Raw genomic sequence first — 27,582 nt, 5'->3', positions numbered from 1 at the left:
TCAACGTCTCAGACACCAAACTAGGCGAGAGACTTCCTCTAGTCCCGCCGAGCCAGCAAATATCCCATCCGGCGGTGATATGGGTTGTGCCAATGTAGGGCCGTCTATGCGTCAGGAATTTAGAGCTCGTACGCGGAGCGAAACGCAGATGACTACAAGCCTGGAAGACATGGAAGGTCATCAACATCTGTCGGGTGCTTTGGCTGAGACGCCGCCGATCTCGCTGCCTATGAATACCAGCGCTGGTGTCTCTGGCATGGACATGGACCCAGTTGCCGAGGATTGGTTGCTTGACCCCGTGCAGAGCTTTACAGATTTTGTAAACACCATGGGCCTCAGTTCGGACTGGAGCATGTTTGCATCCCCAGAAATCGAAAGCGATCGGGACCCCTGTTCACAAACAACCGACGGAGTCTCTATACCTACACTGGTCGCGACGGGCACAGAGCCTCAACGGCGTGATTCCCAACTGGCCCTGGCACAAGGCGAAGAGGAACCGAGTATAGCCGCCATTTCCCCGTGCTATAAACACCGATGAGACGTGGACTAACTTTTCCTAGCGGCGTATATTGGTATGGGGCCCTCCCAACAATGGAACGTCACGCAATCCCAGTATGCCCTCCTCCTCAAAGACATTGAGCAGTTCCGCGCGGTTGTTCCGGAGTTTGTCCTGCCCTCCCGCCATGCCCTCACCAGGTACATCTCGGGATATTTCGACGGCTTCCATAACCATCTGCCCTTTATGCATGTGCACACATTCAGCCTGGCCGAGTGCGCCCTCGAGTTCATCCTAGCGATTGCCGCGGTCGGTGCTCAGTACAGGTTTGAGAGCCACGTGGGCTTGTCCCTGTTCGATGCTGCGAAGGCCGTGTCGATGGAGCAAGCGCGCCGACGAACACGCAAGTACGCCGCAGAGGTGGTTAGCTCGAGGTTAACGAACCCCCTTCAGCCCAGACAGTCTTATAATCTTAGCGAGAAGTCCAAGTGGAGCCGTCTCCAGACGTGTCGGGCCCTACTGCTCCTGATCGTCTTTGCCACCTGGGATGATGACCCGGAACTGCTGCGTGAGGCCATTGGCTTCCAGACGGTTCTCGCGGGGTGTCTGCGGGAAAGTACGCTCGCCGAGCATACAAATAACGCCGGTGCTACAAGCTGGCACGAATGGGCGAAGGTCGAAGGCGACCGCCGTCTTAAACTCGTGGTGTTCTGCTACCTGACGCTGCAGGCAATCGTGTACGATATCCCGCCCACCATCCTCAACGACGAGATCAACCTGCGGCTCCCGTGCGCCCCTGTTCTGTGGAGCGCGAGCTCTCCAGACGAGTGGGCGCGGATCAAAGGGCTGATTGAAGACCGCCAGCCGCTTTTCCAAGACGCCTTGTCGTCGTTGTTGAAAGACCCGTTCGAATCCCACACCTCCCAAACGTGCTGTGCTTCACCGCTGGGTAACTTCGTTCTCATCCATGCCCTTCTGCAACGCCTCTTCATGGTTCAGCAGGTGGCTCGAGCAGCGCCCTCCCCTTCCATCGACAGCCTACGAGCGCAACTAGAGTAAGTCCCCCGCCAAATTATGGATCACAACTCAGCTTAACCCATATCAGATGCGCCCTTCACCGGTGGAAGCTCGCCTGGCAACAAGCGCCAGAGTCCAGTCTCGACCCGCAGAATCCGAGCGGCCCTATCCCGTTCACTTCGACGGCGTTCCTGGCGCTCGCGCACGTCCGCCTGGTCTGCGATCTGGGTCCGCACCGAGCGCTGAGCTCGCGCGATCCAGCTCGCATCGCGGCGGCTCTCGCGCAGCTCCCGCCGGTGGATCGCAGTCACGGCCAGTGCCTTGTGCCGGCGCTTCTGCATTCAGCGCATGCGCTCAGTATCCCGGTCAAGTTGGGCGTGGACTTTGTGGCGCGGAGCCAGCATTTCTTCTGGAGTGTGCAGCAGTGTGTTTGTAGCTTGGAATGCGCGGTGTTTCTGGGCCGCTGGCTTTACCAGATAGGGTATTCTGGGGACGGTTATCCGTTATCTGGTGGGTTGGACATGTTCACTTCCCTTGATGTTGATGGTTGCTGATTGGAGTCAACGGAACAGAAAGCGAGCATCGTCTGCTCCTGTGGATTAGGTGTATTGTCGCGGAGGTACCGATACCCTCGAACTCAGGTACAGAGCTTGACCCCTTCGAACTCGGCTTATCCGTTGTTCGGATATGGGCCCGGATCTTCAAAGGCAACACCAGTTGGAGGCTGGTGAATATCCTTGGGGAGAGCCTGGAAATGCTTGCGGGAATGATGCAGAGTGGTTCCAAGTGGACTGCGCTTACAGATAATACCCTCGGTGAGCCGGGCCAGTCATAGGCCATGACAATCCAGCATTCTCTGGCAGGGACTCTCAATGAAATAAATGGTCCAGCTCAGTTGGCCCGTTGGGGGTGGGTCGTGTCGTGGGAGGGGGAGGGGCGGCACGGGAGTTACCAAATTGTTACCATTCAATGACGTTTCAAGTGGCGTGGATCCCAACCACGGCCTATGGTCCCTTCAAGGGTTATATATTCCTCCCCGCTGCAGACGTCCGATGCAAAGATAACAACCATATCCATCTCCCTCAAACCAGTCACAATGCCAGCAAGTCGTCGCGAGCGCGCCATCGCCATAACCCGGCACCTCAACACCTTCGACATTGACGCCATCCGCGCGCTGCTCTCCGACTCCCCCGACTTCCATTTCCAGTTCGGCCCAGAATCGGCGCTGCAGGCGTTGGGTAAGCCGGGAGGCTTCACCAAGGACGAGGTGCTTGAATTCTTCACCAATCACCAGAACATTGTGAAATCCTTCAATGTAAGAACGTTCCGTCTGCCATGGTCTTGCCTGTTGACTTATGGCGTATCTAGTTCCTGGAGCCTGACTTTGTGGTCGAGGGCAGTGATAGTGTGGCGTATCACACCAAATCCGACGTTCGTGGGCCAATTCCGAGCAGAAAGGAACGGCTGACTTAGGGTTCCTGTGATTTCAGGGTGTCTCTGTTGACGACAAGCCTTTCCACAACGAGTATTCCTGGTTTGTAAAGTTTGGCAGCGACGACAAGATTATCCGGGTGATTGAAATGGTTGACAGTGGTTTGTCTCCCTGAGCTCTACTTCGAGCTTTCTATTCCCGCCTGACACCGCTCTAGCATACATCCGCAGTGTTGTCCCGAGGGTTGGCTATGTTTCGAAATACCTCTGATTGACATGTCTTCATGCAAGGTGATTTCTATAGTGAGAGGCGAGGGCGTGTGGGGAAGCTTCAATTCCATGTTCTTATCCATATCCAAGATTTATTGGTATATTGCTGAACTACAAGAAGTTAACTGCTATCTCATTTCATTCAATACACCCATATATATAATACCCAAGGCCATGACGTCTTCCCTCACCACTCCTAAAACTCATCCTCATCCTTCACAAACAACCTCAGTATAGCCTTCGCAACCTCCACCCCATCATGCTCCAAATCCGCCGTCTCCGCCGCGCGATCCGCATGCTCCAAATCCCGAATCGACCCACTATCAACCCGAATCTGAATCTGCCTTTTCACCATGTCCTCGTCAAACGCAAGATGCGCCTGCGTCGTAAATAGCCGATTGGGTATATACAACCCCTGAAACGGCGTGTGTTCGCTGCGCCCCCAAACCGAGATCTCGGTGTCCGCCGGAACCAAGCCCCCCGCAGATTCAGCGCTCGGCGCCTTAACGACCTGATCCTGGTGCATCTGATGCAGATGCACGAAATCCTCATGCGTCCGGAACAGACGCTGCCCCGTCGACGTAAGCGTAATCCGGCAGTGACCAAGTTCCCAATCCCGCGAGGGCGCGGGTCCGACTTCCCCGCCGAGCAGGCGCGCCAGAAGCTGGTGGCCGAAGCAGACGCCGAGAAAGCGGAAGCCGGGACGCATAAGCCAGAGGGTTCGGAGGAGATCGAGGAGCTGTAATATCCACTCGTTATTCGCGTGCGCGTCGTACACGCTCCCTGTGATGAGCAGTCCGTCGAACGAGTCGAGCTCCGAGACTTTCGGCACGCGCCCGCCCTGCTCGGAGACCACGAAGACCTGGTCTGTTTCCACGCCGAGCGGGGGGTGGTGCGCGGCTCCGGCGGCGGAAAAGTGCTCGTGGATGATGCGCCCGAAGGACCCGCGCTCGGAGTATGTGTCTGGGTGTGGCTTGTCGGTTTCTAGGACCAGCAGGCGGATGACGGGGGCCGTGGGGGTTGGTTTGTATGTTTGGTCCATGGTGCTTGCTTCAATGGCTTCTGGTATGATCTGGAATTATTAAATATTCTCGTTATCTGAACTTCTAAGTAGGTAGGAAATCGGCGGCTTAAGGAATGCAACGCTGGGGGCTTGACGTAGGCCCAGAGGCCCGGCCGTGCCCGGGTGGAGATGGTTCGCCAAAACCTTGGAAATCCAGGGGTTCGTGAATCATATGTGTGACTAACATGATCTCAGCCCTACAGGGCATGGCTGGGAACTGAAAATCGGGCTGGCAAGGCAGCAAGATTTTCGCGCACAAGTCGCACGCCAAGCGCCATTGTAGTAGGATGCAGTGGGATGGTCATGGTATCTAAGCGCCAATAAATTTACTTGTGCAGTTGGATTCAAGTGTTAGGCAAGAAACAACCATTGCGCAATTTTATTTTAGTTATAAAGACCCATTTACGTAGCGTGTTGGGAGAAGTTAGGGCTAGCTTCGAAGGCAGCAGCTGGTACAACGCCCGATGTCGGGATTAGGTACTTCAGCCCTCGATGCCAGTGCAAACCAGGGTAATCAACCAATTGTCGAGGAGGGGAAATGATTGACAGGAACTTGATTTTGAGGGTGCAAGACAGCAAAAGCGGGTGATGGGATCTCTGGAATTCCAGCTCGTTGTATGTCATGGGGCGGCTGGCATGCAGTGGGGGTGGCTCAAAGCGCTCATGACAAACTGCTTCGCTCTTCATCGTGCACAGGAGAGTAGCCGCTTGATAACAAAGGTAATGAGACAATTCTCTAACCATTCTATTTAAGTATCATAGCACATAAGCAAGTAACAATGGAACCTGCGGCAGTCACGGACAAGAATTCTTTGTTCGGCGGTTCATCTCATGTTTTGGCAGTGTCTGGAGCACAATAGTGACACTGTCAAGCTCTTTGTCCCACCGCTTGTCAAACCGCTTTGTATACAAGCGGTTGAGTAGAGCAGACAAAAATATCTGGAAGACTATGGGTATTTGTAGAGATGTCAGCCTCATCGCGCCATGGAGCCTCGCATTAACAGCGATTTCTATATTGAAAAGACGGAATGAGTAAGAAAAGAAGAAGCCCGTCCTGGCACGACGCGGACGAGGAGAGGGCATGGTTAGCCCGAAAGTCCATAGTTAGCGGCTACGAAGCCGATGATGAGAAGATGTCACTTGATGGCGAGAGCGGAACTGTGACTATTGAGAGTGACCCGTTCCGGGCTCTGTGCTGGGATTGCGGAAGTATGATCCTCGAGCATCTGGATGTGCTGGACCTGCTCCAGTGCGAGCAGGTAAATAAAGGGTGGAGAGAATTCGTGAAGCATTGGATAGCCGTGAGAGGGTATTTATTTTTTCCTGAGACCTGGAAGCCTCATCTACGAGATGTGGAAGATGTCGATGAGAGACTGACGAGAGCGGAGGAAGCTGGTGAGTACTGATCTACCGTGGTTATCAAGTGCATAGGGATCTCTAACACGTATTCAGCCGTGAAGTATGCACAATACCTCCGCGTCAAAACAGGCCGAGCCTCTGGAGTCCGTGAGATCAACAGCGCAACAAGCTTCAAGGTCGCCGGTGACTTCGCCGTTTGGACGGTTGGCACGAAAGTCCTCGGGCGGCGTCTGGGATTTCAAGAAAATGGCGCAACGTATCCCACAAGGACATGGGATCTCACAGTTGAGCTCACCACCGCGCCCGGGACCTCATGGGTTTACCATTCGGTTGACCTGCAGGTTGGTCCTGGCGGCCATGTCCACATGCGGATTTTCCGCGACGGAGAATTTGAGTACGTATGCCCTCCTTGATATCAATGGAGCTATCAACAGCATGCTAATTGCCTTTTTACCACCTATCCAGGGACCGCATGATGCTCATTCAGACAGGTGAAGAACTGTGGCGCAAGACATACCCCGTCGTGACGTTCATGGGCCACCACAACGTGATTCTAGCAATGTCCGAAACATCCATGTACTCGGCGAGCAGAATGCACAACTCGGACGACCATTGCTACTACTACGTCCACGACCTGAACACCGGCGACGTATGGCACTGGTCCCATCTTCCTGATTTCACGCTCGCCCAGTTCCCGCCCCTCTGCTTACGGCGTATTCGAACTGGAGGTCAGGAACGAGACGTCCTGGTAGCATTCAGCTTTGCCGAGGACCCGTCCGCACCGAACAGCTGGCCTGGATTCAATATGAGAGGGTGCGGCCCAGGACACCTGGATGGCCTGCGAGTAATCGACTCACTGACCGGGGGAGTGCTCCAAACGGTTCGGTTCCCGATCTGTTCGTCCAAGATCTTATACGTCGATCCGCCCCAACTACTGGCGTCTCCTGAAAACAAGTCTGAGATTGCTGTTGTCTGCCGCCATAGAACGCAGGACGGTGGGTTCGTCTTCAAGGTCGACAGATTCTCCTTCGACGCGGCTGGGACGCTCTACAAAGCGCGCACGGAGGCTATGCGGCATAGACCTGATGCGCACTGCGATGCGAATTGTGCAGACACCGTTGACTTTACCGACCATAGCAGTCTCTCCATCGACCCATTTCGATACATCTTCCTCAACGCCAAATCCACCCAACACGAAGACATGCCCGCGATCAGCGCAATAGAGCCTTGTGGGGTGTTTGACGCGGTGGACGACGATGGCGACCCCATTCATACAGATGTCAAGGTTGACGCGTGGTTCCAAGATGGATCTTGCACAAAGATTTCTGTCCCCGGGAATTCATCGGAATTACAGAATAGCGCAGCTCTGATGAGAGAGCGAAGCACGACTGTTAATACGGTCTACAGGCTAGATTGTGTTGGCGAAAACAAGTTGCTGTTGCTGTATGAGTCCTGGGCTGTTCATGAGCATGATATCTTGCATTATTTGTTTGACTTTGACTTTCGTCGTCGGGTCGAGGATCGCTTGGAGGCGGATGAGCACGAGGATACGTCCATGTCTGAGCTCGTTGATACGACTGGATCTTCGGAGTCGACTGTCTCAAGCACTTCAGATATGTCGTGGTAGATTTCACCAATAATACACACTAGAAGAATGCAAGGGGACTTCTGGTATTTTCGCTCTGGAAGAATATGTTTTGACGTAAATTTGATGCCGTGACAACCTATATGGATATAGTTCGCTTTAGTCTTAACGTAAATAAAAGCATCGCACTGATAGTTAGGGGCGCGTGAGGCAACCTTGGAAGCTGTGGGACTATGACAGGTTAGGGCATCTCTCTGGTTGAAGGTTCTCATTGTGCCCTGTCCTGTGAACGCAGGGATCGCGCCACTTTCCCAATATATTGACGACTAAGTTGTCGATGTCTGCGCCGCTTGCCATTGAGCACTAGCGCTATCCCAGTGTCTGGGTCGGCATAGCGATGCCCGAAAGGGACTTCTGACCGCAGCTGTTCAGTCAGAGAAAACAGAAAGATGCGCCACTGGGAATGGTTTGTAGCTGGAGAGGTGGATATTGTGATAATACACCCTCGTTCCAACGGTCATCGTGGGCCAACCCAGTTGATAGATCATCCCCAGCGCCCAATGTTCGCGCGATACAGGGCCAGTGGCAACGGCGGGGAATGACCCATGTAGCTATACACTCGGATGCTCGGCTCACCTGTCGAGTTAAGTGCCCACCTCCAATTCTGATAGGCGTTGGGCAGGAATGAGCCCAGACCTGCCAACGGCTTCCAGCGGATCACCGGTGGCTTGCAGGATTTACCGCAGGCAAAGCCCAGCACGAGCTAATGCACGCTTTGGCAAATGTAGTTTAGACCATAAGATAGAGAACGTGTTGTTTGTTGGTTTCATTCAGGGATTGTCTCAGGTTTATGGCATACTTTATACACGGTTGACCTGTCAATCCAGGAATCAACCACGAGTATTGTTGGCGCTGTCTGTTGTTAGGATTGGACATGGGCTTTTGCCAGTGTAGCTGACGCCTTTCGACCTAGCCATCGACGGCTTATACATAGGGAACGCGTTTCCCGAGGCTCAAATATACTTTTGCCCCTGCATACTTAGACCCGTTCTGTGACTCCGGCCCGTATTTTGCTGGAACGATGGGTCCCGACCAGTCAGTCAGTATCGAGGCGATCTCATGGACAATGGGGAGTCTCTCCATTGTCCTCGTTGTTCTACGTCTTTACACCCGCGTCTTTTTGACTCGGCATCGAGGATGGGATGATTTTTTCATCGCGGTTGCCTTGGTATATTCCTCTCAACCTCACAGCCTGATAAACCATAAACCTCATCCAACTAACAACAACAACTCAACCAGCTAAACGCAATCGTCTGCTCGTCTTTAACGCAGATCGCAGTGTCTCACGGTCTCGGAAAACACATGGACGACATCCCGAAACCAAGCGACCGCATAATCGCAGCTAAATACACCACCATCGCACCCGTCTTCTCCGTTGTCAGTGCAGTGACCGGCAAAGTCTCAGTCGTGATCTTTCTCCTCCGTCTCCTCTCGCTCTCTGTAAAGCCATGGCAAAAATGGTTCCTGTACGCTCTTACCTTCGTCTCGATCGCGTGGAACATCGTCGGGATTATTGCGATAATTGGCATCTGCCGACCGACAAAGAAGATATGGCTTCCTGGGACGGAGGGTACTTGTCTTAGCCCTAGGTTTCAATTGGTTGCCGGGGTATCGCAGTCTGGTTTGCAATACCCTCTTTATTCACCAGTCGTCCTTTACCAGGACGAATTGCTGACAGGGTCCCTGCAGCATTCAATGCCTTTGTCGACTGGGCGCTCGCCCTGTTCCCTGTTCTGATATTTCGCAATGTCCAGCTCCCACTGCTGAAGAAAGTCGGGGTCATTGCCACTCTGGGGACGGGGATAGTGTACGCCATCCATCGCAATCCAGACAGTCCTCGTTGCACATGCAATGCTAATTGAAAGTGGTAGTGCAGGGTGGGCAACCGGATTCAAGTGCTTTCTTCTGGACAAGCTGATCGCCCATGATGATATCACCTGTATGTGTAGCAAAGTCATTGTGTACCTCCCTTTACGCAGCACAAGATACTTAGCTTCCAGCGTTTGCTGACCATCGTCTGACGGGTAGGGACCTGGCGGGCGATCATCAGATGGTACATGTAAGTCAACCATGCCAACTCTTCACCTCAGTGTCTGGCAATGCTAACGGCAAGTACAGAATTGAGGTATGCCTCAGCCAACAGATCGAAGAAATTCCGTCCGCAAGCTTATACACGATGCACCACAGATGTACCTGATCATAATCTGCGCCTCCGTCCCAACAATGCCGCAATGCTACAGCGCCATCTTCCACCCACTCCAAACATCCTACAAGTATAATTCAAGGAGCTCGCACCATCACTTCGGCAGAGCGGAGCCCACACATTCTGGCATCCGCCTACAACGTATGGAGAATGCATCTATATTCGAGACCGTTGTCGAACATGGCAGCCAAGAAAGTATTCTTGGACGGGACGCGGGAGATACGGATGTGAGAAAGGAAATGAGTGCTCCTGGTTTGGGGGGACATGAGAGAACCAGTAGGCCGTCGACTGCTGGTCAGGGGGAGATAGGGGTGGATCATGCCAAATGGAGAGAGGGCCGTGCGCTATCTACACAAGGGCTACCTTAGGCTTGTCTTGTCCGATATCCTTTGACTTTAACTTACGCGCCAAGTTTAATGGACTCTCTTTTGGCGCAGGTCTTTGTAGTTTTGTGAAGCTCAATTGACTCTATAATGCAAGCGAGGGGAGTGTTTAGGTATGTCGAACTTCCCGGTCCTTGGTTGAAAGTATCAGTGCATCAGGCAACGATCCGCTTCCCCAGAACTCCTTAAGAGTTTGGCCTCGTAATCAGCAACCACTTGCATCTCTGTTAGCCAAAGGTGGAGTTTAGTGGAGTTCTTATTTGTTAACGCCTTTACATGCCGCGTTAGTATAGCAAAGTAAGGTAAAATAATAAGGTAAGTAAAGCCTTACTATTTTAATAAAAAATTAATTTTTAAAAAGTTTTTAAAAGCTTAAAATATTTATATAAACCCCTAGGTAGCTTTAGCTTTTATAAAATAACTTACTTTTTATTTTATTTTTTATAGTATTTAATTAATAGCTTTATTAATTAATATAATATATAAAGGGCCTTTTAATTATAAGCCTGGATATTAATTTAATAATTTAGCTTATTAAATTTTTACCTTTTTTAAATATTTTAAAGTTATTTATATTTTTAAATACACGCCCTAAAGCCGTACCAAGCCCTTTATAATTAATTATTTTTTTTTATTAAATTAAAATAAATATTAATTATTTTTTAACTTTTATACTTAATTTAAAAGTTATTATAAGCTTTATTAATAATATTATAAATATAAAAATTATTTTTAAGTTTAGGAATAACTAGCTAGCTTGGTATAATTAATTTTTTTTTTACAAATAATAAAAGTTTAGAAGTTTTTTAATTTAAATATTTTTTTGAAAAAAAAATCTTTTTTTATTTTAAGTTACCTTTTAAAAATATAAGTAAAAAGGTTTTTAAAATATATAATAAATGCTAGCTTAGCGTAAGGTATTATTATATTAAAATTTAAAAAATTATTAATATTTTTATTTAATAACTTATTAAAAATAACCTTATTATAATGGTTTTAATTAAATTAAAGTAATAGTTTACTTTAAGTAATTTTAAAATTAAATTCAAAATATTTAATAATTATTTTATAGCCTTAAATACTTTGATTTAATAAGGTAAAATTAATAATTAGCTTTAAAATAATAAAAATACCTATTAAAAAATTAAATATTTTAATAAACCTAAATTAAAAAATAAAATAGTTAATATAACTTTCCTATAAATAATTAGTAAGTATTTAAACTTTTATATAAAATGAAATACTAACTAATTAAATTAAAAGGGTATTAATTTAGTTTTTTACCTTTAGTTTATATTTAAATATTCATAATATTTTTTATAATTAATAGCTTTTTTAAAAACTTTATTAAAGTAGTAGCCTTTATAACTTTTAATAAAAAATTATTTTTTTTTTTTAAAATAGTACCTATTAATAACAAGCCTTTTTATTTATATACCTATTTTTAAGTAGTAAAGTAATATTAATACTTTATATAATTATAAAAAAAGCTATAATATAAACCTAAGAAAAATAAATAAAAAGGTTAATAAAGTACTTAATAAAAATAATAAATATAATAAAAAAAATTTTAAAAGGTAAGGGCCAAGAATAAATAAATTTTTAAAAATAAAAAAAAGTTAAAAAAAGCTTAAAAAGCTTTTTTATTTTAATACTTTAATTACTAAAAATAATAAACTAATATTTTATTTTAGAAATCACTTATTTAGTTTTTAAATAGTTATGTTTAAAAAAAATTAAAGTATTAAAAAAAGGCTAATACCTCAACTTAATAAAAAGTTAAAATTTTAATTTAAAAAATTTATATTAAAAAAATTTTAAAACTTTTTATTAGCGCCTAGGCTATATTAATAATAAAATATCTTAATACTTATTTATTATAATTAAAAAAGTTAAAATTACTAGTTTTTAACTACGTTAATAAAATAATACTTATAAATATAAATAGGCCCCTTAATAAATATTTAAAAGGTTTAAAAATCCTGCTATTGTACTATTTAATTAAATTTACTTTAACCTAATTTTTATAAGGAAAGTAATAAATAAAAAAAAGTAGGTAACTTACTTTTATAATAAAAATACTAAGTTTTACTAGACCTATATTTACTAAAAAAAGTAAGTATAAAAATATTATTAAGTAATATATTAAACTTATTTAAACTTAATTTAATATTACTCTTAATATTTTTTTAATAATGTTATCACCACTATGGTATTGCAACTGCGCAGTGTTGCAATAGCGTAATCCAGCGGCCTAAGGCCGCCTAATAAAAAAACTTTAGCACTAATCTAACCGCGCGCCAAGGCAGCGGTTAATTATATAATATATAAAATATTAAGTTTAACTTAAAACTCTAACTTAAAAAATTAGTAATTAGTTTTTACTATAAATATATAATACTTTTTTATTATAGTAATTTATATTTTTTTAAACTTAATATAATATATAAAAGCGCTTTATAGTTTTAATTACTTTTTTTTTAAAAAAAAAACTTATTTTATATAATAATTAAGTAGTAAACTTAATCCTAAGGGCTAGTAAATAATACTTTAAAAAAGTAATTATAAACCCTAACTTAATAACTAACTAACATGCTTAAAAAAAATTTATAAACTTTTAACTAAAAAAACTTAAGGGCACCCCTGCTAATAAAAATTAAATTATATAAAAAATATTAAAATATAAAGCACCTGCTTAGGGGCATAAAAATAAAAGTAATAAAAAAACTACTAAAAAACTACAGGCAATACTAAATATAATTTTAGTAAAAAAAAAATTATAAAAATAAGAATATTATAAAAAAAAAAAATATTAATAAATTCATGCTTAAATTAAAAAGGCATACTAGTAAATTATAATAGCTAAAGCTAATTAATAAATATATAATACCCCTATTTAATTTATTAAGTAATTAATAATTTTTTATTAAATAGACTTTAATACCCTTGCAAATCTTAAAAAAACCATTATAAAATTAATTATAATAGTAACTACGTGCCTTAAAAAAAATTTTTTAAAAAAATTATTATTTACAAAACCATACTAAGTAAATAATATTAAGAAATTTAATAATTAAAAATTAAATATAAAAATATATTTTAAAACCTTTCTAACCTACTATTCTAATAATAGTTATAAAATATTTTAGTTTATTAAATTTTTAGCAAAAAATTATTAATATAAATAGTTTAATATTCGCAAGGCAAAACCTATATTTATTTAAAAAAAAATTTTTAATACCCTAATTAAAATAATTAATAATAAAACAGTGCTTGTTAATAATTTACTTATTAAATAAGGTAATATAAAATAGTAACCATGGTAAATTATTAGGTAATTTATATAATTACTAAATTAAATTAAGAAACACTTACCTTATAAATATAGGGATAACTAGTATAAAAAACACCTATATTAAAAAATCCTAAAAAATATATAAAAAAWTTTTTTTATTTATAAATACTAAGAACCAAAACGCTATAAAAACTATATATTATATTTAACTAGCGTTAAAAATAACATGCCTAAATAAAAAAAAATTATTATAAAAAAAAATAAAAATTCTTAAACTAAACACACGCTAGGCTATTAATAATAAAAGTTAAAGTACTATTTATTTTTAAAAAAGGTATAAAGGTAAACACTAGCATAAAATAGCCTAGTAATTTAAGTAATAACTTATTTATAAAAAAGCTATACCCAGGCAAATACCTAAACTATAACTATATTAAATATTTTAAATAATATTACTAGTTACCAGGCAAGGGTTAAAAAGAAAAAGCACCTTTATAATAGTAATTTTTAAGTAAATTTAGTAATATAAAAAATATAAAACCTTAAAGCTTTACGCGGTGCAAGCTTTAAAAATTTATATAAAATAAAAAAGTATGCTATGGGCCTAGGTAATCTAGGTAAAAATAAAATAAAAAAATAAAAAATAATAATATATAAGAGTTTTTATTAATTTTAAAATAAAAGTAAATTTTATAAACTAGCGCTGGGTAAAGTCTTATYTTATATAAAATAAAAAATTAGCTTATAAAATACATATAATTAATAGCCATATAGTAATATTTTATAAAAAATATATACTTATAGTTTATACTAAAAATTTTATATATAATATATAATACTACTAGTAAAACTTTAAAGCTATTAATATTAATAATTATAATATAATTTTAAGGTTTTTATAACTTTTAGCTATAATACCTATTTTAAATTAATATACTAGTAATTAAATATATAATTAAAAAGTAAAATATAATTTTAAATACTTATAATATATAATAATAATATAAAAATACGCTATAAAAATTACTACAAAAGTTAAAGTACTTTTAATATAGATTTTTAAGTAAGAAAACCATGTTATAATACACCTTAATAAGGTAAAGGTTAAAAAAATCCTGCTACCTAAATAATACTATAAATATATAAATATATTTTTTAAAGTAAAGGTAAATATTTTTATATTTTATTACTTATATAATTATATAATTAAGTTATAACCTAGTGCTAAGCCTTTAAGTAAGTATATTTATTTATTATTTTTAAAAAAGCTTAAGGTCCTACGCGAATATATTAAAAAAGCCCTAAAAAAATTAAATATATTTATTAAAAAGCCTTGCGGGAGCTCTAGTGCTATTTATACTAAAAAAAAATAATAACTTATATTTTTATATTAATTATTAAGGCCTAAATATTATTATAATTAAAAATATATACCCCTTATTATTACTTAATATAACTTTTAATTATTTAAAAATAAAAAAGATTTTTATATAACTTAATTTACATAATACATACCACAGGCTTTAAATTTATAAAAAAAATAAGTAAAAAATAGTATTTAAAACACGCTTTAGTTTTTATAAATATTAAGTTATACCTTTTAAACTAGTAAATACACTAGTAATATTTTAATTTTATATAAACCATGCCCTAGCTAGGCTAATTAATATAATTTATATTACTTACTTAAATAATATTATTATTTTTTTAAAAAATAAAAAAAAACATAAATAATATATACAAATAATCCTTAAGAAACTGCATAATTTTAAGCTATATATAAAAGTTAGTAAATACTTATTTTATATTAAGAAAATTAACTTTTTAGGTTTTATTATAACTATTAATAAAATTAAAATAAAACTAGAAAAGGTTTAAACTATCGCAAAATAGCTAATATTTAAAAATATAAAAAAAGTAGTATTTTTTTTAGGATTTTATAGCTTTTATTAAAGGTTTATTAAAAATTATAGCTAAGTCGCGGTAGCGCTATTTAACCTTATAAAAATTAATATAATTATAAAATACTTATTAAAAAAAATATTAAAGGTATTTAATATATTATGCTTAAGATTTACTAAGTAGCCTTTATTAAAATACTTTAACCTAAAATTACGCATGTAGTTATAAACTAATACCTTAAGGTATGCTATTACTAAAATACTATTTTAACTAGTAAAAAATATATAATAATATTTTATTACTTTTTAGTTTTATAAGTTAAAAAACACGAAAACCTATTATAAAACCCATAACTTTAAAATATATATAATTATAAAATACTTTTAAGTTTAAAAATATTATCTTAAAAAAATAAGTTCCCTATTAAAGTACTTATAAACTATAATAATTTATAATAATTTATAATAATTAAGGATTTAACATAAAAACAAGCGCAATAGGTTAAAAAACTTATAACTTTTAACTTTATTATTAAGTATTACCTAGGGGCAAAGAACCTAGTAAATACTTTAAGTAAAAAAGTAAATTATATTTCTAAAAAAAAAAAAAAGCCACAGGTAAAATAGTTCTTTATAAATTATAAAAATAATTAAATAACTAAATACTATTATATTTTAAATTTAAGTTATAAATTAATATGCAAGTAGTTATGGTTAATAAAAACTAGCATGTAAATAAATTATAATTAAGTATTAAAAAACTATTATAAGTAGCCTAAAATTATAATAAAAAGTTTAAGAAAATAAAGGGTAATCTTATAAATTTAAAATATATAAAAGGTTTTAAGTATTAAAAAGTAGTAAATAATAATTTATTATATTTTAAAAACTAAGTTTACATGCTAAAGTTAGTGGCACTATATAAAAAAATTATAAAAGTAAATTATAATAAACCCCAAGGCGGACACTAAGGTATTAATATTATTATTATAAATATTTTATAAAGGTACTACTAGCTAAATATAACTAAATATATTAAAAAGCATGTTAAAAAATATAATAAATACTAATAAATTATGGTTTATAAACACAAGCTATATAAACTTTTAAAATTACTAAATTTATTAAAAGCGCCTACTAAATAAATTAATATAAATTTTATTACTAAATTACTACCTATAAAGTATAATAAGCTTGTATATAATATTATTTTAATAATAATTAAAATATATACTAAATTTATATAGTATATCCCTTACTTAAAAAGTATTAACATAAAATAATTTATAAATACCCTTATAAATAATGTTTTTTACTTTATTAAAGTACTAAAAAACATAGTTAATAATTATAAAAGTTTTTTTACTAATATATTTAAGGCCACGCTAAGCAACTACCTAGGCGTAAAATAAAAATTATTTACTATATATTACCTGTAAATAAATAGCTAAATTAAAAGATAAAACTAAGTTTTTAAGTACTATTTTCACGCTTATATTAATTAATACTAAAATAATTAGCTATGCTGGATTAAAATAGCATAATTTATAAATAATAATATATATAAATAATTTATAGGTTATATACCTACTAAGGCCCTTATAAACCTAAAAGCTATTATATATATTAATATTAAGGGACCTAAGCATATATTAAATATTAAATTTTAAAAAGCTATAAAATTTAAAAAAATTCGCGTAAAGCTAAAAAAGTAATTATAAAAATTAAAAAAGGTAATAACTATATAGTATAATAAAAAATATAAAAAAATAAACTTTAAAATTAATAATTATATAATACTTTACATAAAAAATATTAAGTCCACGAGGCTAAACTATAAATTAAGTAAAATATTTATTAGCTTATTTTTAATAATTATAAAATAAAAAAGGTAGTTATATAAGCTACTACTCTTACTAAATATATACTAGTTATATAATATTTTTTATATTATACTTTTAAAACCCTACCAAGGTAACCCTTTTTAAGTAATAAATATTAGTTTTATATTAATAAATAGCAAGAAAAAATACTTTATTAAAAAAAATTTTAATATTTATAAATATAAAAATAAAATATAATACCTTATAAAGTAGCAGGGTTAAAATAATATAAAAAATAATATATAAAAGCTAAAGGCTTATATTACTAAAACTATAGTACTTAATAAGTTTAAGTAATCCTATAAAAATAAATTATAAAGGGTAAAAAAAAGTATACTTAAAAGTTTACTTTTTACAAGCTATAAGTAATTATAAAAAAAAAGTATATTTTATTTTTATTAATTAGCAGCGCCCACAGGGCCTTTAGTAAAAAAAAAATTAAAATAAAATAAAAAATAAAATAAAATAAAAAATAAAATTTAAATAAGTACCTAGGCGGCGCGGCGCGTAAAACCTTAAATACCTAATATAAAAATAACACCTAGTAGGGCACTAACACTAACCCCTAATATAAAAGCTAACTAAATAATAACCTTAAATAGTGTTATAGCATAATAAATACTAAATTAAAAAAAGTATAAATTTATAACAGGGTTAGTAATATAATATAAAGTAAATTAAATATATAAATATATAATTAATAACTAAAGCCACACTAGTATAAAGGGTAAAGGTAGCTACTAAGATAGCAGTAATAAAGGGCTTAAAGGTATAAATAAAAATTATATATAGTATTAATATAAATAATATTAGTAAAGTATTATTATAACTTATAAATAATAATATTATTATAAACCACACGGGCACTAATTAAAAAAATTTTAAATTAAATATTAGCATAATTAAACTAATAAAAAAAATAACTATACTTATAATTATAATGGCCTGGATAGCTATAAAAAGGGTATTATAAGCTTTTTTTAATATTATAATATTTATATCCTTTTATAAACTATTATTATTAATATATATAATATTATATAGGCCTAGGACCTAAAGTAAGTCTAGTTAAATTATAATTATATTAAATATAATATACTTTACCAGGGTTTTATAACTATTTTTATAGTAATTATATTTTTTACTTATAGGCTTAATATATTTAAAATACTAGGTTACTACCCATATATAAAAATAATAATAAATTTTTTAAATAATAAGCAGCACGCACTAAAAATAGTAAGCCTAAAGTAAATTAAGGGGTAGTAAAGCAAGAAGGGCCAGGGTAATAATTAAAAAAATAATTAAAAAAGTAGGGGCCGGGGCTAGAAGTTATACTAAAAATATAAAAAAAATAATAATAATAAAGTTAGTAGCGGGGGTAATGGCGCGAGCATAATAAAAATAAGTAATTTTAAAAAATATATTAATAATTAATACTATAAAGCATGGGCAGGGGAATATAATCCCTATATATTAAGGGTAAAATAAAAAGTAAAAACTAAAACTAAGGCTTAATTATTATAATAAAAAAATATAAAATAAAACACTATAATAAGCTAAATAACTATTAATAATAATATTTAAAGCATAATATAAAACTATATTAAGTATTAAAGTAAGAAAAACATAAAGTAAAAAGCAAGCATAAAAAACCTTAAAAAATAAAACAGGGTTAAAAACATGTAATATAATAAAAACTATAATAAAAATAAACCGCGTTTAATTTAATTATTAAAAATAGTTTTAAAAATATAAAAATAAGAAGAATTAAATATAAAAAGCTTATTAGCTAAATTAAAAAGGTAAGTACGTAGTAAGGTATAAAAAAAAGGTAAATAAAAAATTAATATAGTAATATATTAATAACTAAAATAAAATAACTATATATTATAAATAATTACTAAAAGCATTAAAAAAAGCGTAAGAATAAAAAAATTTAGCTATTTAAAACTTAAAGCCTTATTATAAAAACTAAATATAAAATAAAATAAAATATACAGGCCTAATAATACTAACACATAACTAATATTATTAAAATAAATAATATCATGCTTAAAAAGCATGGGAAAAGGTAAATATAAGGTATTTTAATTTTAAAAATATAATTAAATAATTAAAAAGTAATAAAAATATAATAAAAAAGGTGTATACTTATAGGAGCCATCTTACTTTAAATATTAAAAAAATTTAAAAAAAAAAAAAAAGATTATAAGGGCGCTTTAGTATTAAAATTAAAATATTATACCTAGTTACCGCAGGTAGTAATACTATATTTAAATTTAGTAATAAAGTAAGGTAATTAAATTAATTTTTTACCCCTAACTTTAAATATAAATTATATATAAACTATAACACTTTATAAACCTAAAAATAGCTTATTTTATAACACTTAATAAGATTTATAATTTAAATTACTTTTTATAAAAAAAAATATAAATTTATAAATTATAAAAACATAATTACTTAAAAAAAAAGTATTATTATTACCATTATAATATTATAACTATATAATATTATAATAGTATAATCTAGTAGCCTAAGGCCGCCTAATAAAAAAACTTTAATATTAATTTAACCACGCGCCAAGGCGGCGGTTAATCACGTAATATATAAAATACTAAGTTTAACTTAAAACTCTAACTTAAAAAATTAGCAATTAGTTCCTATTATAAATACACAACGCTTTCCTATTACAGTAATTCACGTTCTCCTAAGCTCAGCGCAGTATACAAAAGCGCCTCACAAATAATTATAAGTTTATACTTAGTAATAATATTTTTAACTTTATTATATTTTAAGGTATACTTTAAAACTAGTTTACTTTTTATACTTTTTTTTAAAATAATATAGTTAAGTGCTTTAATAAAATATTAATTAAAAAAGTAAAAATAATAACTTTTTATAAAAAGATTTTTTTAATATATAGCCCTGGGTTATAAAGGCTATAGCTTATATTAATAATTATATTTTTATTAAGCTATTAAAGTAAAAAATATTATAAAAAGCTTTTACTAATAAAAAACCTTATATTTTTAATATTAAAATATTAAATTATTTTGCCTGGGCTAGACAGGCCTAGGTAAAAAGTTTTTATAATATAAAATTAAAGGCTTTATTAAAATACTTACTAGGTTATATTACTTAAAATATTTAATAAATTTAATTTCTTAAAAAATAGGTTATACATGCCTACAAAAATATTATCTTTAATAAATTTAAATTATATAATTTAAAAAACCTTTTTTATTATGAATATTAAAATTAAGTTACTAGAGCCTTTAGCCTAAGTTCTTAATCTTTTTTTTTTAAATTATAAAACTAAAAAAATTAACCTAAACCTTAACTTTAGCAAATTCTTTAAATAAAAAATAAGGGTATTTTAAATATAAATAGGCCATGGGTAGTGAAGATCTTAAAAAAAATATTAAAAATAGTAATAAGTATAAAAAAAATAAAGTTTAAAATATTACTGGTAAAATTAAAAAGATTACTAGTAAAAAGAGGCCTTTAATTAGCTAAATAAGTTTTTATACTTATTAACTTTAAAGCTAATTTTTAAACCTTATTATAAAAGTTTTATATATAACTTAGCCCTATAAATAGCTTTAAAAGCCTATTTAAAAAAATTTTTAATAATAAATTTTAATTTTTTAAGCACCTTATTATTCCCTAACTAATCTGGCTAGTAAGTAGTTACTTAAAAAAAATAAATAAGCATGCCTAGCTTTTTTTTCTTCTTGGCCTTTAAGCTTAGCGCGCTTAAAGGGTGAAACTTTAGTAACTTTTTTTAGGCTATTAATAACCAGGCGCAGGCTTAAATAATATAATATAAATAATTATAAGTATAATTTAAAAGTTATAGCTCCCTTATATAATTTAAATAATTTTAATTATATTTAATTTACTTTTTTTACTTTTTATTAAAACCCTGTAAAAAAGCGCCTTTATTAAAATAATTTTTTTAAGTACTAAAGTAATTTTAAAAACTATTTATTTTATAATAAGTTTTTAAAAGCTTTAAATTTTAAATTAAAAGTTTTTTATAAAATAAAAGCATGGGAGGTAATAAATAAATTAAAAGTAAAAATAAATAAATTATTTTTTTATTATAAGTTTTTACCTATAAATTTAATATTAATAACTATTTTATTAAGGCTAAAGCCTAAATTTATATATATAAAAATTTAAAACTCAAATTTTTTAAAAAAAAATTGAGTAGTAATTACTTTAATAAGGGCTTTTAAAACTTTTATAGCACTTATAACCACTTTTAATTTTAATTTTAATTAAAAAAATATTATTAATATATTTTTTAATACTACCCTTAAAAAGGTAGTATATTTTTACTTTTTAAATAATTATAAATAACAGGGTAAGTTATTAAAAGCCCTTAAAATTATTTATAAATTTTAAAATTTTTTATATTTTTAATAGCTTAATTTAGCTATAAAATTATAAAAATTTAGATTTATTATAATTTTTAAAAAAAGTTTTTTTATATTAATAAGTTTATAATTTTTTTTATTTATATAAATAATATTATTATTATAAACCTTTTTATTAAAAAAGGCTAAGTTATTATAATTATTTTTTAAAAAAAACTAGTAGTAAAGTACAAGCTTAAATATTGTAATAAAGTAAAATAGTTTTTAAAAGTTTAAATTTTTTAAAATAAAAAAAGTAAAAGGTTTGGTTATATTAAAACTTTTATATTAAAGTAATTATAAATTAATTTTACTTAAATATAATAATTAAACCTTTAAAAATATTTTTTTAATAAGCTTTATTCAAACTTTAGCATTACTATACCTTAATAAATTAAAAAAAATAAGGTTTAAAATTAGCTTAATAAAATATATAAGTACTTTTACTTATTTAAATTTTTTTTATATTATTAATTAATTATTAAAATACCTAGTTAATCTAGTAAATTATTATTAATATATAATAAATTAACTTATTTTTTATTTTTATAATATATGCTTTTTAGCCCTTAAATACTTTACTTTAAATAGCCTTAAAAATAAGCTTATTTTAAAGGTATATAATTTTTATAAAATTTATTTTAATATAACCTTTATTAATTAATTTAATTATTTTTTTAATATAGGCTATATTTATAAGCTATATAATAATTTAATTAAATTAAAAGTTATAAAATAATATTTAATTATAACTTTAATAATTAAGGTAAAAATACTAATTTTATTTAAAATTTTTAAAGTAACTTATTAATAGTATTAGGTTTTTAATTTTATATAATTTAATTTTTAATACTATTTTTTAATATAATATAATAATAAATAAATTATTAATATTTTTACTAGCCTTAATATTTAGCTATAATTAAAACTTTAATATATTAATATTTATAACTTATAGCTTTAATTGAAAGTTTAGTATAAAAATCTTAAAATTAAATAAACTTTTATTAATTAAATAATAATAAATAACCTTATTAAACCCCTTATTAAATAGTAATATTATAAATTTATTAAAATACGTAGTTTAGTAAATATTTCTAGCCTTATTTTAAGTATTTAATAAGTATTAAAAGGGTGTGTTAATTAAAAATAAATTTTAATAAAATTTTTATTTCTTAATTCCTTTATATACCGTGTTAGTATAATAAAATAAAGTAAAATAATAAAGTAAGTAAAGCCTTATTATTTTAATAAAAAAATTAATTTTTAAAACATTTTTTAAAAGCTTAAAATATTTATATAAACCCTTAGGTAGCTTTAGCTTTTATAAAATAACTTACTTCTTTTTATTTTTTTATAGTATTTAATTAATAGCTTTACTAGTCAGTATGGTATATAAAGGGCCTCATAATCTCCGTGGTTTTCCTCCACATTCTCTCTTCGATCTGGCCTGTTTGAACAGTTCCTGGGCCAGTACCCCGCGATTTGGCTGGTTCTTGCTGGGTCGAGTCCCGCAGGCGAAAGGCGGGGGTGGGTTGGCATTGGGTACTGAGATTCCTGTGAAACGTAGCAAAACCATCGGCTTTATTTTCAGCCTAGTCTATCAGGATGACGAGGACATCTACACTTAGCCCCCTTCACCTACCTGACCAAGTATATAACTAGTGTGACATTCATGATCACGTGGCAATTCTCACTCATTACATAAGTACGCAGGAGGCGGCCTCAAATTCTCTCATTCTTCAGCCTTGCACTATTCAACACTTTTTGTTGTGTAGAATTAGGACATGGTGATCCGCCACTTATAAGGTTACTGCAATGAGCCCGTTCGTTCGACTCGGCCGGTTTCTTAGACGGCCGCCGTCTCCACCAAGACCATCCAGCACCTCCAATTTCCCAATTCTTGATTCTACAACTAGTGTTGAGGAGGAAAGAATGCCTGCTTTCAATCGACGGCTCTATTTCCCGGTCAAACTTGGTGATGTTTTTCATACCAGATACCAAGTTATCAGTAAATTAGGGTACGGAGCAAATTCGACGGTTTGGTTTTGTCGTGACCTTCGGTAATAAACCTCGCCTTCATCAATCTTTCGGGTCAATGCTCATCTTCTTGACAGACAACATCGGTATGTAGCTTTGAAAATATCCATTAGCAGCCCTGGGGAGAATAGGGAAGTGCGCGTGCTTGACCACCTTTCAAATATAAGATCGAAACATCCTGGCCGCAGTCTCATCCGCGAAATGATAGAGAAATTCGAGCTTACAGGACCCAGAGGGGTCCATCAGTGCATTGTTTTCGAACCCCTTGTGACCAGCCTTCTTCATTTTCAAGCGACATTGGACCCGAAAAGCCTTCCTGAGGACTTGCTAAAAGGGGCACTTCAGCAGCTACTACTGGCGCTTGATTATTTACACTCAGAGGCACACGTCATACACACTGGTCTGTGGTGCGAAGAGAGCTCACTCTCTACGATTGGCTAATCTTATGTCTAGACATCCAAGCAAAGAACATTATTATCAGCGCAAACGACGACTCAATTTTCCGTGAATGGGATGATAGCGAGGCTACTGACCCAACCCCTCGAAAGGTCAATGACGACTATACTACCTACTTGTCTCGGCCGTTTCATCGTAAGAAAGGATGGAGTGGCTTTGGGATGCCACTGCTTTCAGACTTTGGAGAAGCTCGCATCGGGGAGGTACACGATGGATTGGTGCAGCCCGATATCTACCGCGCTCCCGAGGTGATTCTTGGGATGAGTTGGACGGCAAAAGTTGATATATGGAACGTTGGAGTCCTGGTAGGCTACAGACCACACTTTTTACCAACCTGTCCATTACGAAGTGGGCTGACTGAGAGATTAAGATCTGGGATCTCTTTGAAGATCATCATCTATTCGATGGCAGGGGCCCGGATGGTCATCAGTCTGATGCGCAACTTCTCGCCGAAATGGTAGCAATGCTCGGCCCTCCACCTGCTAAGTTTCTTCACAAATCTTCCCAGAGTCAAAAATACTGGGACACCTTAGGTGATGTTTCACTACCCAATGCTTCGCTGTCTTAGTTCATTCTCCGGCTAATCCTGCCGCTAGGCCAATGGAAAGCCTCTGAAGTGATCCCACCTATCTCACTGGAGGACTCTGAAGAGTACCTGGAGGATGCGAACAAGCAATTGTTTATGCAGTTTGTTCGGAAGATGCTTCGATGGGACCCAGATGAGAGACAGAGCGCTCGTGAACTTTTGACAGACCCTTGGTTAAATAGTCAGTAGTAGTATAATATGCTTTCCCAGATGGTTCCTAATTGTCGTTTATTTGGGCGGGGGGCTTTCAGCCAATATGTCGATTACGTCCAAGCTGTGTAAAACTGTCTTGGAGGAGTCAAGGTGTGTCCAAAATGGAAGTGAAACCTGCCCTGAGCAATCAATTTAAAGGTCAAGAATGTTCACCAAAGGCAGTTAGCATACGTGTCGCGTGAGTCTTGCTTAATGTACCACCTTCACCACTACGGACCAAGAAGACTAGGTAAAGTAGGACCGAGCAACTGGGCTGCTTGAAGGACACAAAGACCTGTCCATGTTCCTCCGGATGAGCATCATGAGCATGATGGATGCAACTATAAAAGGACGCTCATTACCACTGTATCCAGTCTTGTGCCCCGTCCCATGTTTTCTTCAAAACAAGCAACATAGTCAGACTGTCAACGATACTATTACATTTCTAGTTTCAACTCCTCTTAGGAACCCCAAGCAGGACTCCTCTGACCTTTTCTGAAAACCACCAACATCCACTCTCAACAGCGCAAGAACCCCATCCTCTACTTGGATCAAGATGAATATCTAGACATGCATTCAGTTCAGGCCCGGCCATTGGGTAAACCTGTACCGCGCAGGTTTTATGGTTCTATAATTGGACCTGAAACTCCCCTATAAACAGTCGTCCTACAGTCCTACTCATGCTGTGTCCAATATAGAGCCGACCATAATCAACAACCAAACTGAACGCGTCCATTTCGCGCAATTACCTCGGAGGCAACAAACCAGAAGCCCGCATCCCACCTGCATCCAACCAGCCATAACTAAATCGAACTCAGATCACAACCCCCTCCTGCACAAACCTCCAATACCTCCCCGCACACCGTCTCCGCCAACTCTTCCCCCAGCGCACCCCCACCCCTGCCAGCACCATACTGCCCAGAACCAACGCCCCAAAACACGTAAACGTCCTCCCATAATCCGTCGCCTCAATGAACGGCTGCACCGAATACGAAATCGCAAAGTTGACCACCGAGCTGCAAATCGCCAGCACCACAACGAGCTCGCTCGAGATCCCCTCAAAGCACTCCATCGCATACGCCGTCGCCACACTCGCAGCCGACACCTGCTGCGCGATCATCCCGCCCAGTCCGACCGCAATCAACACCCACGATTTTCCGTTCGACGCGGACCACCCGTACATGAAGTAGCCGATGCCGCCGTAGATGAAGGAGAGGGCCAGCGTGTACAGGCGCATCTCCGGCTCTTTGTAGCCGTTGTTTTGTTTGGCGAGGCGGAGGGTTAGGATGTCGCCTAGGGCGCCGGTGGCCATTCTGTAGCCATCCATTGTTAGAGGGGTATGTAGATTGGATGAGGGGGTGGGTGGGTGCGTACCCGATGAACGAGCCGATTAGGGCGGCGAGGAACATCAGCCCTGTTGGGCCGGAGGACCAGTTGTAGGGTGCTTCGGTCATGATTTCGGAGATGGTGTTGAAGGAGACGATGCCGGCTGTGTTGGCGAAGGCGTAGATTAGGCCGGCCTAGAATATATCATTAGCTGTTGGTCATGGATTTAGAAGAGTAAGACGTGAGTGAATACCATGATGATGTTTGGGAAGGCGAAGAGGTGGAATGGGCGCCGGAAGTACTGCCACCATGTTGTCTTGTCTTCTTTCCACCGGTGGATTGGGGAGAGGACTTGGAGGTAGCTGCGCGGGAGGAGATCGGTACGGCCTTGCCCTACTGTAGGCTGGCGGGTCAGGTCGGTGGTTGGTCCTTTCTTGGTTTCGGAATCATCCGCTGCATAAGGATCAGTAGTGGAGGGAGGAGCAGCGGATGGCTGTTGACGAGCAGCGTTGGAGCTGATGAGGGCATGGCGGGGGAATAGGGTGTCGTCCATGGTGAAGATAAACAGGATCGCGACGAAGCCCTAGTATCGTCTTGTCAGTACAGCAATAGCTATGCCATTTAAGAAGGCAACATACGCAGAGGATGGCAACAATCTTCGAACTCCACCTCCACCCCGGCCCCTCGGCGATATATCCACCAAGGATAAGGGCAAGGATTGAACCCAGTTGCTGGCCCCAGACATACACGGCCAGCATGGTCCCGCGCTGATGCGCGAAAAAGATATCGAAGACCTATAACACGTCGGCGTCAGTCGTCTATATCAAACCGATTATACCACGATAGGAGATAGAGGACGAACTGTAAGCTGAATCAACGCCTGATACGCACTCTGCCCTATCCCACCGACCATCGAATTCAGATACCACTGCGCGACGCCCTGGACATACGCCATCCACACACTGGACACCATGATAATCGTAATGGTCGTGACATACACAACCTTGCGGCCTAGCTTCATGGCCGTCGGAACCCAGAGGATGTTCACGAAGCCGAGGAGGAGGTAATTGAGCGCACTGCCCCCGTTCATGTCTTTCATTGTGACGTCGATGTCCTCGGCGACTTCGGTCCAGGGGGCGCCGAGGTTGTTTTCGCCGTAGGCCACGACGGTCGCGAAGAGGGTTGCCAGGAAGAGCGTCCATAGTTTCTTGGGATTGGACCAGTTCTGCGATCGTGTTAGGATAGGTGGAATTGTGGGTTGGGTGGGATGTGCATAGCGTACCAGCGGGTCTCGTGCTGTTTCGAGTGGACGGGGGACGAGCACGATGTTGTTCGATGTAGTGGCATTCGGCTCTTCAATCTTCGATGAATCCGCTACGGGGCGTTAGTAGGGGTTTGTGGGGTGAACCCTTGCTGGTGGGTGGGTGGGTGTATGGTGCCACTCACTGCCAACGATGAAGATGGTTCCCGGAACCTCGGACTGCGAAATATCGTCCATGTTGACTCAAGGTATAACGTAACGAGAGCCTGTGGCATGATGAACATCGTGCGGCCGGGCCATATGTGATTTAAATACCTTGATGCCATGGCCGAGGATAGGGACATCATA

General features: G+C 35.9%; 7 protein-coding genes across 7 annotated transcripts; 5 read left to right on the top strand and 2 right to left on the bottom strand.

Annotated features, from left to right (window-relative positions):
- Positions 1-148: 148 nt before the first annotated feature.
- On the top strand, positions 149-2,348 carry DSM5745_09886 (uncharacterized protein; the record flags this gene model as incomplete). Its single annotated transcript, XM_026751902.1, has 4 exons — positions 149-500; positions 561-1,551; positions 1,602-2,023; positions 2,086-2,348. The coding sequence occupies 4 exons, from the start codon at positions 149-151 to the stop codon at positions 2,346-2,348; spliced, it is 2,028 nt and encodes a 675-aa protein (XP_026599634.1).
- A 261-nt stretch (positions 2,349-2,609) lies between these two features.
- Positions 2,610-2,986, top strand: DSM5745_09885 (uncharacterized protein; the record flags this gene model as incomplete). The annotated part of the gene is made up of 2 exons (XM_026751901.1): positions 2,610-2,828; positions 2,882-2,986. The coding sequence occupies 2 exons, from the start codon at positions 2,610-2,612 to the stop codon at positions 2,984-2,986; spliced, it is 324 nt and encodes a 107-aa protein (XP_026599633.1).
- Positions 2,987-3,410: 424 nt separating this feature from the next.
- Positions 3,411-4,256, bottom strand: DSM5745_09884 (type 1 glutamine amidotransferase; the record flags this gene model as incomplete). The annotated part of the gene is made up of 1 exon (XM_026751900.1): positions 3,411-4,256. The coding sequence occupies one exon, from the start codon at positions 4,254-4,256 to the stop codon at positions 3,411-3,413; it is 846 nt and encodes a 281-aa protein (XP_026599632.1).
- Positions 4,257-5,305: 1,049 nt separating this feature from the next.
- On the top strand, positions 5,306-7,263 carry DSM5745_09883 (F-box protein; the record flags this gene model as incomplete). The annotated part of the gene is made up of 3 exons (XM_026751899.1): positions 5,306-5,672; positions 5,730-6,030; positions 6,102-7,263. 3 exons carry the CDS (start codon positions 5,306-5,308, stop codon positions 7,261-7,263), a joined length of 1,830 nt encoding a protein of 609 aa, XP_026599631.1.
- Positions 7,264-8,583: 1,320 nt separating this feature from the next.
- Positions 8,584-9,852, top strand: DSM5745_09882 (uncharacterized protein; the record flags this gene model as incomplete). The annotated part of the gene is made up of 5 exons (XM_026751898.1): positions 8,584-8,902; positions 8,971-9,088; positions 9,153-9,220; positions 9,282-9,406; positions 9,469-9,852. The coding sequence occupies 5 exons, from the start codon at positions 8,584-8,586 to the stop codon at positions 9,850-9,852; spliced, it is 1,014 nt and encodes a 337-aa protein (XP_026599630.1).
- Positions 9,853-23,614: 13,762 nt separating this feature from the next.
- On the top strand, positions 23,615-24,437 carry DSM5745_09881 (putative protein kinase; the record flags this gene model as incomplete). Its single annotated transcript, XM_026751897.1, has 3 exons — positions 23,615-23,813; positions 23,867-24,174; positions 24,240-24,437. The coding sequence occupies 3 exons, from the start codon at positions 23,615-23,617 to the stop codon at positions 24,435-24,437; spliced, it is 705 nt and encodes a 234-aa protein (XP_026599629.1).
- A 1,024-nt stretch (positions 24,438-25,461) lies between these two features.
- Positions 25,462-27,471, bottom strand: DSM5745_09880 (putative MFS transporter; the record flags this gene model as incomplete). The annotated part of the gene is made up of 7 exons (XM_026751896.1): positions 25,462-25,960; positions 26,022-26,167; positions 26,227-26,556; positions 26,612-26,767; positions 26,836-27,198; positions 27,256-27,347; positions 27,420-27,471. 7 exons carry the CDS (start codon positions 27,469-27,471, stop codon positions 25,462-25,464), a joined length of 1,638 nt encoding a protein of 545 aa, XP_026599628.1.
- Between the last annotated feature and the right edge of the window lie 111 nt (positions 27,472-27,582).

The sequence above is a fragment of the Aspergillus mulundensis genome (assembly GCF_003369625.1).
Source record: "Aspergillus mulundensis strain DSM 5745 chromosome Unknown scaffold_13, whole genome shotgun sequence".
Classification (NCBI taxonomy): Eukaryota; Fungi; Ascomycota; class Eurotiomycetes; order Eurotiales; family Aspergillaceae; genus Aspergillus; species Aspergillus mulundensis.
This window is presented reverse-complemented; position numbering and strand designations above follow the sequence as displayed.